At 43.4% G+C, this 15172-nt stretch overlaps 1 protein-coding gene across 1 annotated transcript in view; it reads right to left on the reverse strand.

The window, feature by feature from the left end:
• LOC115429898 (transcription factor 4-like) overlaps positions 1-15172 on the reverse strand; it is a gene marked incomplete at its 3' end in the record, with an annotated part of 164943 nt that overhangs the window by 95853 nt on the left and 53918 nt on the right. The window contains exon 5 of the mRNA XM_030149707.1: positions 572-627. Within this exon, the coding sequence (XP_030005567.1) occupies positions 572-627 (56 nt within the window). The remainder of the gene's footprint in view (positions 1-571; positions 628-15172) is intronic.

A 15172-nucleotide genomic window follows, 5' to 3' on the forward strand; every position in this document is an offset into this window, starting at 1 on the left:
TGTTTTTTGTTCCTTTTATTGTCGGTTTTTGATCTGTTTTGGTGGTTTTTGTTCCTTTTATTGTCGGTTTTTGATCTGTTTTGGTGGTTTTTGTTCCTTTCATTGTCGGTTTTTGATCTGTTTTGGTGTTTTTTGTTCCTTTTATTGTCGGTTTTTGATCTGTTTTGGTGTTTTTTGTTCCTTTTATTGTCGGTTTTTGATCTGTTTTGGTGTTTTTTGTTCCTTTTATTGTCGGTTTTTGATCTGTTTTGGTGTTTTTTGTTCCTTTTATTGTCGGTTTTTGATCTGTTTTGGTGTTTTTTGTTCCTTTTATTGTCGGTTTTTGATCTGTTTTGGTGGTTTTTGTTCCTTTTATTGTCGGTTTTTGATCTGTTTTGGTGTTTTTTGTTCCTTTTATTGTCGGTTTTTGATCTGTTTTGGTGGTTTTTGTTACTTTTATTGTCGGTTTTTGATCTGTTTTGGTGGTTTTTGTTTCTTTACTTGTTGGTTTTTGATCCGTTTTGTTATTTTTTGTTCCTTTTATTGTCGGTTTTTGATCTGTTTTGGTGGTTTTTGTTTTTTCTAATCTTACCTTGGATGAACGGCTCCCACCGGCCCATGAACCTCCACTCGATCTCTCCTCCATATCTGTTAAAACACAAGACATGGAAATAATGAGACGCATGGAATAAAAATCAAGATTACAGAAAACGAAAAGTAAAGTTGTAAAATAAAAAGTCTCAACAAACAGTGTCACTGTAAAAGAAAATCTAACTTATTTAATTTTGAATCCACATTCATTAACGGCTCCATCATCAACACCAAATATTATGATGGTAATAATAATAATAATAATAATAATAATAACATACTTGTGTGTAAATTATTTACTGCCAGTGTTATTAAAAATTATCACAAAAAGGAACAAAATTATTATGGAAATGAACAAAAAAATGAACAAATTAATACAAAAAGTGACAAAAAATTGACAAAATTACAATTAAAATGAACAAAAAATGATGAAATTAATACAAAAAGTGACAAAAAATGGACAAAATTACGATTAAAATGAACAAAAAATGATCAAATTGATATAAAAATTGAAAAAAAAAGACCCAAATCCTGGTGAAAATGAGAAGCTGTGCCTTCAGACTTTGCGGATCTGTTCTGAACGTTCTGTTTCTACACTGATCTGAGACTCAGACTTTGTGGATTTGTTCTGTATGTTCTGTTTCTACGCTGCTCTGCTGCTCAGGCCTGTTTCATAAACCTGTGTGTAAATATGATTTACCACTCCTGTCATTAAACATTATTGATTACGATTGTAGAGCTGTTAAATGTAATGGTCCTCTAATCCTCCTTCTCACCCATAATCCTCTCTGACTGTACGCTAACGCCGCTGACTGCCTCAGAGGTCACAGGTCTGATCCCCAAACACGCACCTGTGACCTTTGACCTTTGATCCACACACTGGATTATTCTGCTCTGTTCACCGTTCTACACATTTGAGCCGTGATTTTATGAAGTTTTTTTTTCTCTAAACTGTGGAATATGTCGTGTTTTCATGTCGGAAGAAACAAAAACGACTTAAAAATGTATAAAATTTGAGTGATTTTGTAAATATTGGATAAATATTTGAGCTCTGGAACAGATGGTGTCCATGGTCACAGGTAGAACATCAGTTTATTCAGAAATGAGTCGGCACACAGACACACACACACACACAAAAAAACACACACACCTTTGTAAAACACAGATCTGACTTGAATAGACTGGACATCCACTGAGTCAGTGTTTGAACAGATTAAAACCATCGACTCATTTATACTCAGAATAGAATAGAATAGAATAGAATAGAATAGAATAGAATAGAATAGAAGAGGACAAAATAGAATAGAGAAGAATAGAATAGAATAGAATAGAATAGAATAGAATAGAATAGAATAGAATAGAATAGAATAGAATAGAATAGAATAGAAGAGGACAAAATAGAATAGAATAGAATAGAATAGAATAGAATAGAATAGAATAGAATAGAATAGAATAGAATAGAATAGAATAGAAGAGGACAAAATAGAATAGAATAGAATAGAATAGAATAGAATAGAATAGAATAGAATAGAATAGAATAGAATAGAAGAGGACAAAATAGAATAGAATAGAATAGAATAGAATAGAATAGAATAGAATAGAATAGAATAGAAAAGAACTGAACAGAATAGAATAAAAAAGGACAGAATAGAATAGAATAGAATAGAATAGAATAGAATAGAATAGAATAGAATAGAATAGAATAGAAAAGAACTGAATAGAATAGAATAGAATAGAAAAGGACAAAATAGAATAGAATAGAACTGAATAGAAAAGGACAAAATAGAATAGAATAGAATAGAATAGAAAAGGACAAAATAGAATAGAATAGAATAGAATAGAATAGAATAGAATAGAATAGAATAGAATAGAATAGAATAGAATAGGACAAAATAGAATAGAGAAGAATAGAATAGAAAAGACCTGAATAGAATAGAAAAGGACAAAATAGAATAGAATAGAATAGAATAGAATAGAATAGAATAGAATAGAATAGAATAGAATAGAACTGAATAGAATAGAATAGAATAGAATAGAATAGAATAGAATAGAATAGAATAGAAAAGGACAAAATAGAATAGAATAGAAAAGGACAAAATAGAATAGAATAGAATAGAATAGAATAGAATAGAATAGAAAAGGACAAAATAGAATAGAAAAGGACAAAATAGAATAGAATAGAACTGAATAGAAAAGGACAGAATAGAATAGAATAGAATAGAATAGAATAGAATAGAAAAGGACAAAATAGAATAGAATAGAATAGAATAGAATAGAATAGAATAGAATAGAATAGAATAGAATAGAATAGAATAGGACAAAATAGAATAGAGAAGAATAGAATAGAAAAGACCTGAATAGAATAGAAAAGGACAAAATAGAATAGCTAGACTTAGCTAGAATAGCTAGAGTCTAGCTCTTGGGACATGGAATGTCACTTCGCTGGGGGGGAAGGAGCCAGAGCTTGTGAGGGAGGTTGAGAGATACCGTCTAGATATAGTCGGGCTCACCTCCACACATAGCTTGGGCTCTGGAACCCAACCCCTCGAAAGGGGCTGGACTCTCCACTTCTCTGGCGTTGCCCGCGGTGAGAGGCGGCGGGCTGGTGTGGGCTTACTCATAGCCCCTCAGCTCAGCCGCCATGTGTTGGAGTTCACCCCGGTGAACGAGAGGGTCGCGTCCCTACGCCTTCGGGTTGGGGACAGGTGCCTCACTGTTGTTTCGGCCTACGGGCCGAGCAGCAGTGCAGAGTACCCGGCCTTCTTGGAGTCTCTGGGAGGGGTGCTGGATGGTGCTCCGACTGGGGACTCCATTGTTCTCCTGGGCGACTTCAATGCCCACGTGGGCAACGACAGTGAGACCTGGAGGGGGGTGATGGGGAGGAACGGCCTCCCTGATCTGAACCCGAGTGGTGTTCTGTTACTGGACTTCTGTGCTAGTCACAGTTTGTCCATAACAAACACCATGTTCCAACACAGGGATGTCCATAAGTGCACTTGGCACCAGGACACCCTAGGCCGGAGGTCGATGATCGACTTCATTGTCGTATCATCAGACCTCCGGCCGCGTGTTTTGGACACTCGGGTGAAGAGAGGGGCAGAGCTGTCAACCGATCACCACCTGGTGGTGAGTTGGATCCGCTGGCGAAGGAGGAAACCGGACCGACTCGGCAGGCCCAAACGTGTTGTGAGGGTCTGTTGGGAACGTCTGGCGGAACCCGATGTCAGTGTGGTCTTCAACTCCCACCTCCGGGAGAGCTTCTCCCAGATCCCGGGGGAGGTTGGGGACATTGAGTCCGAGTGGACCATGTTCTCCACCTCCATTGTCGAAGCGGCTGCTCGGAGCTGTGGTCGCAAGGTCTCCGGTGCCTGTCGTGGCGGCAATCCCCGAACCCGGTGGTGGACCCCGGAAGTAAGGGATGCCGTCAAGCTGAAGAAGGAGTCTTATCGGGCCTTGTTGGCCCGTGGGACTCCCGAGGCAGCTGATGGGTACCGGAAGGCCAAGCGTGCTGCAGCCCAGGCGGTTGTGGAGGCAAAAACTCGGGTCTGGGTGGAGTTTGGGGAGGCCATGGAGGAGGACTATCGGTCGGCCTCGAGGAAATTCTGGCAAACCATCCGGCGCCTCAGGAGGGGAAAGCAGTGCGCCACCAACACTGTTTACAGTGGAAGTGGGGAGCTGCTGACCTCGACTGGGGATGTTGTCGGGCGGTGGAAGGAATACTTCGAGGATCTCCTCAATCCCACTGCCACGTCTTCCATAGAAGAAGTAGAGGCTGAGGTCTCAGAGGTGGACTCGTCCATCACCCAAGCTGAAGTCACCGAGGTGGTTGGCAAGCTCCTCGGTGGCAGGGCACCGGGGGTGGATGAGATTCGCCCTGAGTACCTTAAGTCTCTGGATGTGCAGGGACTGTCTTGGTTGACACGTCTCTGTAACATTGCGTGGCGGTCGGGGACAGTACCTCTGGATTGGCAGACCGGGGTGGTGGTTCCCCTTTTTAAGAAAGGGGACCGGAGGATGTGCTCCAACTATAGGGGGATCACACTCCTCAGCCTCCCGGGGAAAGTCTATTCCAGGGTACTGGAGAGGAGGATCCGACCGATAGTCGAACCTCGGATCCAGGAGGAACAATGCGGTTTTCGTCCTGGTCGTGGAACGCTGGACCAGCTCTATACTCTCCATCGGGTGCTCGAGGGTTCATGGGAGTTCGCCCAACCAGTCCACATGTGTTTTGTGGATCTGGAGAAGGCGTTCGACCGTGTCCCTCGTGGTATCTTGTGGGGGGTGCTTCGGGAGTATGGGGTCCGGGGCCCTTTGCTAAGGGCAGTCCGGTCCTTGTATGACCGAAGCAGGAGCCTGGTTCGCATTGCCGGCAGTAAGTCAGACCTGTTCCAGGTGCATGTTGGACTCCGGCAGGGCTGCCCTTTGTCACCGGTTCTGTTCATAATTTTTATGGACAGAATTTCTAGGCGCAGCCAAGGGCCGGAGGGGGTCCGGTTTGGGGACCACAGGATTTCATCTCTGCTTTTTGCAGATGATGTTGTCCTGTTGGCCTCATCGAACCTGGACCTTCAGCGTGCACTGGGGCGGTTTGCAGCCGAGTGTGAAGCGAGCGGGATGAGGATCAGCACCTCCAAATCCGAGGCCATGGTTCTCGACCGGAAAAAGGTGGTTTGCCCTCTCCGGGTCGGTGGGGAGTCTTTGCCCCAAGTGGAGGAGTTTAAGTATCTCGGGGTCTTGTTCACGAGTGAGGGAAGGATGGAGCGTGAGATTGACAGACGGATTGGTGCAGCGTCTGCAGTGATGCAGTCGCTGTACCGGTCGGTTGTGGTAAAGAAGGAGCTGAGCCGAGAGGCGAAGCTCTCGATTTACCGGTCAATCTACGTTCCTACCCTCACCTATGGTCATGAGCTTTGGGTCATGACCGAAAGGACAAGATCCCGGATACAAGCGGTCGAAATGAGTTTCCTCCGTCGGGTGGCTGGGCGCACCCTTAGGGATAGGGTGAGGAGCTCAGTCACCAGGGAGGAGCTCGGAGTAGAGCCGCTGCTCCTCCGCGTCGAGAGGGGCCAGCTGAGGTGGCTCGGGCATCTGTTTCGGATGCCTCCTGGACGCCTCCCTGGGGAGGTGTTCCGGGCATGTCCCACCGGGAGGAGACCTCGGGGAAGACCCAGGACACGTTGGAGAGACTATGTCTCTCGGCTGGCCTGGGAACGCCTCGGGATCCCCCCGGAAGAGCTGGAGGAGGTGTCTGGGGAGAGGGAAGTCTGGGCATCCCTGCTTAGACTGTTACCCCCGCGACCCGGCCCCGGATAAGCGGAAGAGAATGGATGGATGGATGGAAAATAGAATAGAATAGAATAGAATAGAATAGAATAGAACTGAATAGAATAGAATAGAATAGAAAAGGACAAAATAGAATAGAATAGAAAAGGACAAAATAGAATAGAATAGAATAGAATAGAATAGAAAAGGACAAAATAGAATAGAAAAGGACAAAATAGAATAGAATAGAATAGAATAGAATAGAATAGAATAGAATAGAATAGAATAGAATAGAAAAGGACAAAATAGAATAGAGAAGAATAGAACAGAAAAGAACTGAATAGAATAGAAAAGGACAAAATAGAATAGAACAGATTTAGTTTTAACACTCATCTTTACACCAGCAGAGTCATGACTCTAACCCAGAGGTGTCAAAAATCAATCAATTATATTTTATTGAAATATCACAAAATCATAACACAAGTTCTCCTGACACTTTAAATATAGAACTGGAATAAACCAGAACCAGCCCACTTTACAGAACCAACAGAATCCACCAGCAGTGAACAGAACATACGGTCCATGAACCAAACCTGCCCCCCCCCTTGGGTTTAGTTTGCAAAGTCCAAAAATGACAAGTGTGGGGACTGAGGACTAGAAATGGGCGTGTCTGAGTTTGATTGACAGCTGTATATTTGAGTGTAAAGTCTGTGATGAGCAGGTTAAAGTTGGGCCCACCTGCTGACCCTCCTGTCCTTTAAATCCACAAACAGACTCAGGATTCCAATTAAAAACCACTGACACCTCATCTGTTTAACGCTGGAACCAGTGAATTCAAACTATGACTCAATTATAAACAGAATTGAAACTGGATCTCCTTCCACTGCCGGAAAAAAATGGGATATTTACCCGAAAAAGTCAACCGATAAAAATGCCTCAGATTTGATATTATGTCGCATTTTTGAAGTGAAAATGATTTAGGAGAACGAGGGAAGAGAGGTGGGAAAACGGCGGTGGTCGACGATGAGGAGGAGGAGGACGAAGATGAGCAATTAAAGGAGGAATACTTCAGCCCTGAAAGGAGAGAACGAGGAGGAGAGGAGGAGGAAAGGAGGAGAAAAGGAGGAGCAAAGGAGAAAAGGAGGAGAAAAGGAGGCGTCCATGTGTCCTGCACCTGATAAGGCTGTGATTGAGTCCTATAAATGACACCAGAGAGAATTTACACACACACACACACACACACAAATATTTCCAGTATATTTATCTATGAAAGTCTATAAAAATAGTGCATTTACATTTGGATAAATATTGAATAATTATTTCATTGTTATTGCGATAAACCTGAAAAACAGTGGTTTTTGTTCATTATTACCGACAAGAAAGATGTGTTTTCATATATAAAAGGAAACGCAACAAACACACGCACACAGACACACACACACACAGCAAGGTTATTATCGTTAACGAAAACTAACGAAATGACAAAAACTAGAATAAAAAAAACATTTTCATTAAGTGAAATAAATAACTATAATCAAAAGAAAAAAAACATAACTAACTGAAACTGTATTGTGTGTTTACAAAACTAACTAAAACGGATAAAAATTATGGAGAAAATTCCCTTCGTTTTTGTCTTCGTCAATGTCGGATTGACACAAAAGCAATTTATTTCGCTCTACCAATTTTAGCTAGCGGCACCATACAACACTTGTGTTCACTTGTGGTTTCCAGTCGTCTTCTGGTCCCCACTCTACCTGGAAACATGGAGACTAAAGCAGCAGAGTCCTGTCTGGGATTGATTTGAATAGGAGCACAGAGAAGAAGAGAAAAGAGACCACTGAAATAAAATTAATAGTAAATCTAAACTAAAACTAAGCATTTAGAAAAAAACGAAAATAAAAACTAGCAAACCTGCTCTAAAAACAAATTAAAACGAACTGAATTACAGAAAAAAAAGTTAAAACTAAATAAAACTAAACTATAATGAAAAATCCAAAATTAACAGAACCTTGACGCACACAGACACACACACACACACACACACACACACACAGACACACACAGACGCACACAGACACACACACAGTCACACACACACACACACATACACACACAGACACACACACAGTCACACACACATACACACACAGACACACACACAGTCACACATAGACACTCACACACACACACACAGTCTCACACACTCACACACACACACAGTCTCACACACACACGCCCCCCCTCACACACACACTTGCAGGTTTGTCCGTCCTCAGTTAATGAACTTACACTGACAGACAGCTCCATGTCTCTCACACTGATCCTATTAAACCCTGCTGACACTAAACAGACTCCTATTAATACAGTTAGCCTCAGTGTGGACTGGACTGGACTGGACCAGGACAAAACCAGGCCTGTGTGTGTGTGTGTGGACGACGCCGACCCACTCCCACAGGTCGCACAACTGCATTCACATGGACACACACACTCACACACACACACACACACACACACACACACACACTTTTAACCCTTTAACCACTCCCACTACAACAGGACCAGATTTATTTAGAAAAGTGTCTGAAAATGTCTGGGTTTTTTCTATTCTTCTGCACACTTTTCCAGAACTTAACTTTCAATATCTGTCCATTCATCGTTATTATTATCAGAACCTTTATTTAACCTATAAAAAGCTCATTGAGATCACTATTAAATACAACTAGTGGCATTGTACCCGTGGTGCCACTGTACCATAGCATGAGAGGTTAAAATTTCCCAGAATACCTCACAACATTTGAATACAGACATAAAATTATGCCTCGTAGATAGTCAGGTAATGTTTGTATTCACTTGGTGAGTGTGGTGGTGATCAGGCCTGTGAAGGCTGAGGAAACCCTGTCCAAACGGAGTCCTGTGCTGCACCATCGATGGGACCCAGAACAGACCCAGAACAGATCCAGAACAGACCCAGAACAGACCCAGAACAGACCCAGAACAGACCTAGAACAGACCCAGAACAGATCCAGAACAGACCCAGAACAGACCCAGAACAGATCCAGAACAGATCCAGAACAGACCCAGAACAGATCCAGAACAGATCCAGAACAGACCCAGAACAGACCCAGAACAGATCCAGAACAGATCCAGAACAGACCCAGAACAGACCTAGAACAGACCCAGAACAGACCCAGAACAGATCCAGAACAGACCCAGAACAGATCCAGAACAGACCCAGAACAGACCCAGAACAGACCTAGAACAGACCCAGAACAGATCCAGAACAGACCCAGAACAGATCCAGAACAGATCCAGAACAGACCTAGAACAGACCCAGAACAGACCTAGAACAGACCCAGAACAGACCCAGAACAGATCCAGAACAGACCCAGAACAGATCCAGAACAGACCCAGAACAGATCCAGAACAGATCCAGAACAGATCCAGAACAGACCCAGAACAGACCCAGAACAGACCCAGAACAGATCCAGAACAGACCCAGAACAGATCCAGAACAGACCCAGAACAGACCCAGAACAGATCCAGAACAGACCCAGAACAGATCCAGAACAGACCCAGAACAGACCCAGAACAGATCCAGAACAGACCCAGAACAGACCCAGAACAGACCTAGAACAGACCCAGAACAGATCCAGAACAGACCCAGAACAGACCCAGAAGAGATCCAGAACAGACCCAGAACAGACCTAGAACAGACCCAGAACAGACCCAGAACAGACCCAGAACAGACCCAGAACAAAGACCCAGAACAGATCCAGAACAGACCCAGAACAGATCCAGAACAGATCCAGAACAGATCCAGAACAGACCCAGAACAGATCCAGAACAGACCCAGAACAGACCCAGAACAGATCCAGAACAGATCCAGAACAGACCTAGAACAGACCCAGAACAGATCCAGAACAGACCCAGAACAGATCCAGAACAGACCCAGAACAGACCCAGAACAGATCCAGAACAGACCCAGAACAGACCCAGAACAGATCCAGAACAGACCCAGAACAGACCCAGAACAGACCCAGAACAGATCCAGAACAGATCCAGAACAGACCCAGAACAGACCCAGAACAGACCCAGAACAGATCCAGAACAGACCAGAACAGATCCAGAACAGACCCAGAACAGACCCAGAACAGACCTAGAACAGACCCAGAACAGATCCAGAACAGACCCAGAACAGACCCAGAACAGATCCAGAACAGATCCAGAACAGACCCAGAACAGATCCAGAACAGACCCAGAACAGACCCAGAACAGATCCAGAACAGACCCAGAACAGACCCAGAACAGATCCAGAACAGATCCAGAACAGACCCAGAACAGATCCAGAACAGATCCTAGAACAGACCCTAGAACAGATCCAGAACAGACCCAGAACAGATCCAGAACAGATCCCAGAACAGACCCAGAACAGACCCAGAACAGATCCAGAACAGACCCAGAACAGACCCAGAACAGACCCAGAACAGATCCAGAACAGATCCAGAACAGGCCCAGAACAGACCCAGAACAGATTCAGAACAGACCCAGAACAGACCTAGAACAGACCCAGAACAGATCCAGAACAGACCCAGAACAGATCCAGAACAGACCCAGAACAGACCTAGAACAGACCCAGAACAGACCCAAAACAGACCCAGAACAGATCCAAAACAAATCCAGAACAGATCCAGAACAGATCCAGAACAGACCCAGAACAGATCCAGAACAGACCTAGAACAGACCCAGAACAGACCCAGAACAGATCCAGAACAGACCCAGAACAGATCCAGAACAGATCCAGAACAGACCCAGAACAGATCCAGAACAGACCCAGAACAGACCTAGAACAGACCCAGAACAGACCCAGAACAGACCCAGAACGTGCACTGCAGTGGGGTTATTGACATGAATTCACCACTGAAACACTGAGTAGTCATAAAAATCTTCCATGTCTCTCTCACCGACTGCACTCTGCTGCTCTAAGCCCCACCCACCCCCCCACCCTCAGCCATTGCAGACCTCTACCCTCATGTGTTCTAGACCGACAGAAAGAACCCAACCTCAGATCAAAAACGACAGTTAGATTTTTTCCTTCTACCAGGTCTTTTTTTTTTCTTCTTCCAGGTCATTTTTTTGTTTTGTTTCGTTTTTTTTCTTCCGGGTCTTTTTTTTTTGTTTTTTTTTCCCCTCTACCAGGTCACTTTTTTTTCTCTTTTCCTTCTATCAGCTCTTTTTTTCCTCTTTTCCTTCATTCAGGTCATTTTTTTTCCTCTTTTCCTTCTACTAGGTCTTTTTTTCCCCCTTTCCCTTCTTCCGGGTCTTTTTTTTCCCTTCTTCCAGGTGTTTTTTTTCCCTCTTTTCCTTCTTCCAGATCATTTTTCCCCCTCTTTTCCTTCTTCCAGGTCATTCTTTTCCTCTTTTCCTTCTTCCAGGTTGTTTTTTTTTCTCTTTTCCTTCTTCCAGGTTGTTTTTTTTTCTTTTCCTTCTTCTGGGTCTTTTTTTTTTCCCTCTTTTCCTTCTTCCAGGTGTTTTTTTTCCCTCTTTCCCTTCTTCCAGATCATTTTTCCCCCTCTTTTCCTTCTTCCAGGTCATTCTTTTCCTCTTTTCCTTCTTCCAGGTTGTTTTTTTCCTCTTTTCCTTCTTCCAGGTGTTTTTTTTCCCCTCTTTTCCTTCTTCCAGGTGTTTTTTTTCCCTCTTTCCCTTCTTCCGGGTCTTTTTTTTCCCTTCTTCCAGGTGTTTTTTTTTCCCTCTTTTCCTTCTTCCAGATCATTTTTCCCCCTCTTTTCCTTCTTCCAGGTCATTCTTTTCCTCTTTTCCTTCTTCCAGGTTGTTTTTTTTCCTCTTTTCCTTCTTCCAGGTGTTTTTTTTCCCCTCTTTTCCTTCTTCCAGGTGTTTTTTTTCCCTCTTTCCCTTCTTCCGGGTCTTTTTTTTCCCTTCTTCCAGGTGTTTTTTTTTCCCTCTTTTCCTTCTTCCAGATCATTTTTCCCCCTCTTTTCCTTCTTCCAGGTCATTCTTTTCCTCTTTTCCTTCTTCCAGGTTGTTTTTTTTCCTCTTTTCCTTCTTCCAGGTGTTTTTTTTCCCTCTTTCCCTTCTTCCGGGTCTTTTTTTTCCCTTCTTCCAGGTGTTTTTTTTTCCCTCTATTCCTTCTTCCAGATCATTTTTCCCCCTCTTTTCCTTCTTCCAGGTTGTTTTTTTTCCTCTTTTCCTTCTTCCAGGTGTTTTTTTCCCCCTCTTTTCCTTCTTCCAGGTTGTTTTTTTTCTCTTTTCCTTCTTCCGGGTGTTTTTTTTCTCTTTTCCTTCTTCCGGGTGTTTTTTTTTTCTCTTTTCCTTCTTCCGGGTGTTTTTTTTCTTTTCCTTCTTCCAGATCATTTTTCCCCCTCTTTTCCTTCTTCCAGGTGTTTTTTTTCTCTTTTCCTTCTTCCGGGTGTTTTTTTTCTTTTCCTTCTTCCAGATCATTTTTCCCCCTCTTTTCCTTCTTCCAGGTCATTCTTTTCCTCTTTTCCTTCTTCCAGGTTGTTTTTTTTCCTCTTTTCCTTCTTCCAGGTGTTTTTTTCCCCCTCTTTTCCTTCTTCCAGGTCTTTTTTTTCTCTTTTCCTTCTTCCGGGTGTTTTTTTTCTCTTTTCCTTCTTCCGGGTGTTTTTTTTCTTTTCCTTCTTCCAGGTCTTTTTTTTTTTTTCCTTCCTCCAGGTGGTGGTGGACTTCCTGCCCATTCCTGTTACATCACTCACACAGAGGGATTGTGGGTGTTGGACATTTTAAGCAGCTTTAAAGGAGACGATACAGACGTAATCTGTGTCTTAATTCAAACCCACTGGGACTGCCAACCCACATTGTTACCACGGCGACCGGACACATCAGGCTGACCTGGGAGGTCAGGGGTCAGGGGTCAGGGTACAGACCTGTTCATTGGAGCTGTTAAATCCACATTTTATTTTTTATATTATTTAAACCTATGTCTTATAATGAAGTTTGATCTTTTATATTTGGTTTTAATACACTGTTAAAAAATTAAAAAAAAAAAAAACTTAAAGAAGGGAAAATCCAAGACGATGGAAGCTCATTAGTGTAAACTAACGGTTTTGGGTTCATTATCCTGGTTCTGATCTAAAACTGATCAGGCTGATTAGTCCAGATGAAACCCAAAGCCAGTGGATCCAACAGAACTGTGGTTTAAATCCAAACCCTCAGATTAAGGAGGGCTGGGCTCTATTATTCACTCTCATCCTCTTCTTCTTTTCTTTTTTATCCTCTTCATCCTCCTCTTCTTCTTTTCTTATTCCCTTCATCCTCCTCCTCTTCTTTTCTTTTTTATCCTCTTCATCCTCCTCTTCTCATTACTCGATAATCCTCGACTTTCCTTCTTTCATTCCCCACATTATTGACTGATTAGTTTAGTCCCAGAATGCATCTGTGATACGTTTAAAGACTGTAAAAAGAGTGGGAATTCAGGACAGACTCAAACCAAATCAAACCATGAGGCGTCACAAAAAAAAAAAAAAAAAAAAAAAAAAACGGAAAGAAAGAGTTAAATCAAACACTGAGAAATTAATATGTACTGAGTAGGTTTAGGATCGATGTATTAAATGTATATGTTTAAAAAAAATAAATAAAAAATGAAAGCTATAAGGAAAGGAAAAGAAAGGAATGCAAAGGAAAGGAAAGAAAAAGAAGGAAAGGAAAGAAAGGGAAAGGAAAGAAAGGAGAAGAAAAGGAAAAGAAAGGAAAGAAGAAAAGAAGGGAAGAGGAAAAAAGAAAAGAAAGGAAAAGAAAAGAAAAGAAAAGAAAAGAAAAGAAAAGAAAAGAAAAGAAAGGAAAAAAGGAAAAGGAAAAAAAAGGAAAGAAAGGAAAGGAAAAGTTACTGGACAGACTGGTTTGATTCCGTAGTGCTTTTGAGCAAACCTCCACAGATGGGCAGCTTTATTTAAAGAAGAACCAAACACAGAAAAGTATCTCCCGTCTCCGTGGTTACGGGGCTCTGGTACAGAGGACAGTTGGAGACAAGGATGGAGATGCCACATCGATTGACATCTTGTTACCGTGGAAACGAGGGGGAAAAAGATGACAAGAATCACTGTCATCAATGATGGTGTTAAACGAAAACCAAGAATTTATGTTCAAGAAAAATTGACGAATGGAGCAGAGTCAAAAACACGACAAAAAACAGACAGATGAAAGAACCAATCAGAGAAAAGTACAGTGAGCTCCTTCCACTGGACCACATTAGTCCAACTCTGAGCTCCTTCCACTGGACCACATGAGTCCAACTCTGAGCTCCTGACCCTGGACCACATTAGTCCAACTCTGAGCTCCTTCCACTGGACCACATGAGTCCAACTCTGAGCTCCTGACCCTGGACCACATGAGTCCAACTCTGAGCTCCTTCCACTGGACCACATGAGACCAAATCTGAGCTCCTGACCCTGGACCACATGAGTCCAACTCTGAGCTCCTTCCACTGGACCACATGAGTCCAACTCTGAGCTCCTTCCACTGGACCACATGAGTCCAACTCTGAGCTCCTGACCCTGGACCACATGAGTCCAACTCTGAGCTCCTCCCACTGGACCACATGAGTCCAACTCTGAGCTCCTTCCACTGGACCACATGAGTCCAACTCTGAGCTCCTGACCCTGGACCACATGAGTCCAACTCTGAGCTCCTTCCACTGGACCACATGAGTCCAACTCTGAGCTCCTGACCCTGGACCACATGAGTCCAACTCTGAGCTCCTTCCACTGGACCACATGAGTCCAACTCTGAGCTCCTTCCACTGGACCACATTAGTCCAACTCTGACCTCCTTCCACTGGACCACATGAGTCCAACTCTGAGCTCGTTCCACTGGACCACATTGGTCCAACTCTGAGCGCCTTCCACTGGACCACATGAGTCCAACTCTGAGCTCCTTCCACTGGACCACATGAGTCCAACTCTGAGCTCCTTCCACTGGACCACATTAGTCCAACTCTGAGCTCCTTCCACTGGACCACATGAGTCCAACTCTGAGCTCCTGACCCTGGACCACATGAGTCCACCTCTGAGCTCCTTCCACTGGACCACATTAGTCCAACTCTGAGCTCCTGACCCTGGACCACATGAGTCCAACTCTGAGCTCCTTCCACTGGACCACATTAGTCCAGCTCTGAGCTCCTGACCCTGGACCACATTAGTCCAACTCTGAGCTCCTTCCACTGGACCACATGAGTCCAACTCTGAGCTCCTGACCCTAGACCACATTAGTCCAACTCTGAGCTCCTTCCACTGGACCACATGAGTCCAACTCTGAGCTCCTGACCCTGGACCACATTAGTCCAACTCTGAGCTCCTTCCACTGGACCACA

Source organism: Sphaeramia orbicularis, chromosome 12, assembly GCF_902148855.1.
Source record: "Sphaeramia orbicularis chromosome 12, fSphaOr1.1, whole genome shotgun sequence".
Classification (NCBI taxonomy): domain Eukaryota; kingdom Metazoa; phylum Chordata; class Actinopteri; order Kurtiformes; family Apogonidae; genus Sphaeramia; species Sphaeramia orbicularis.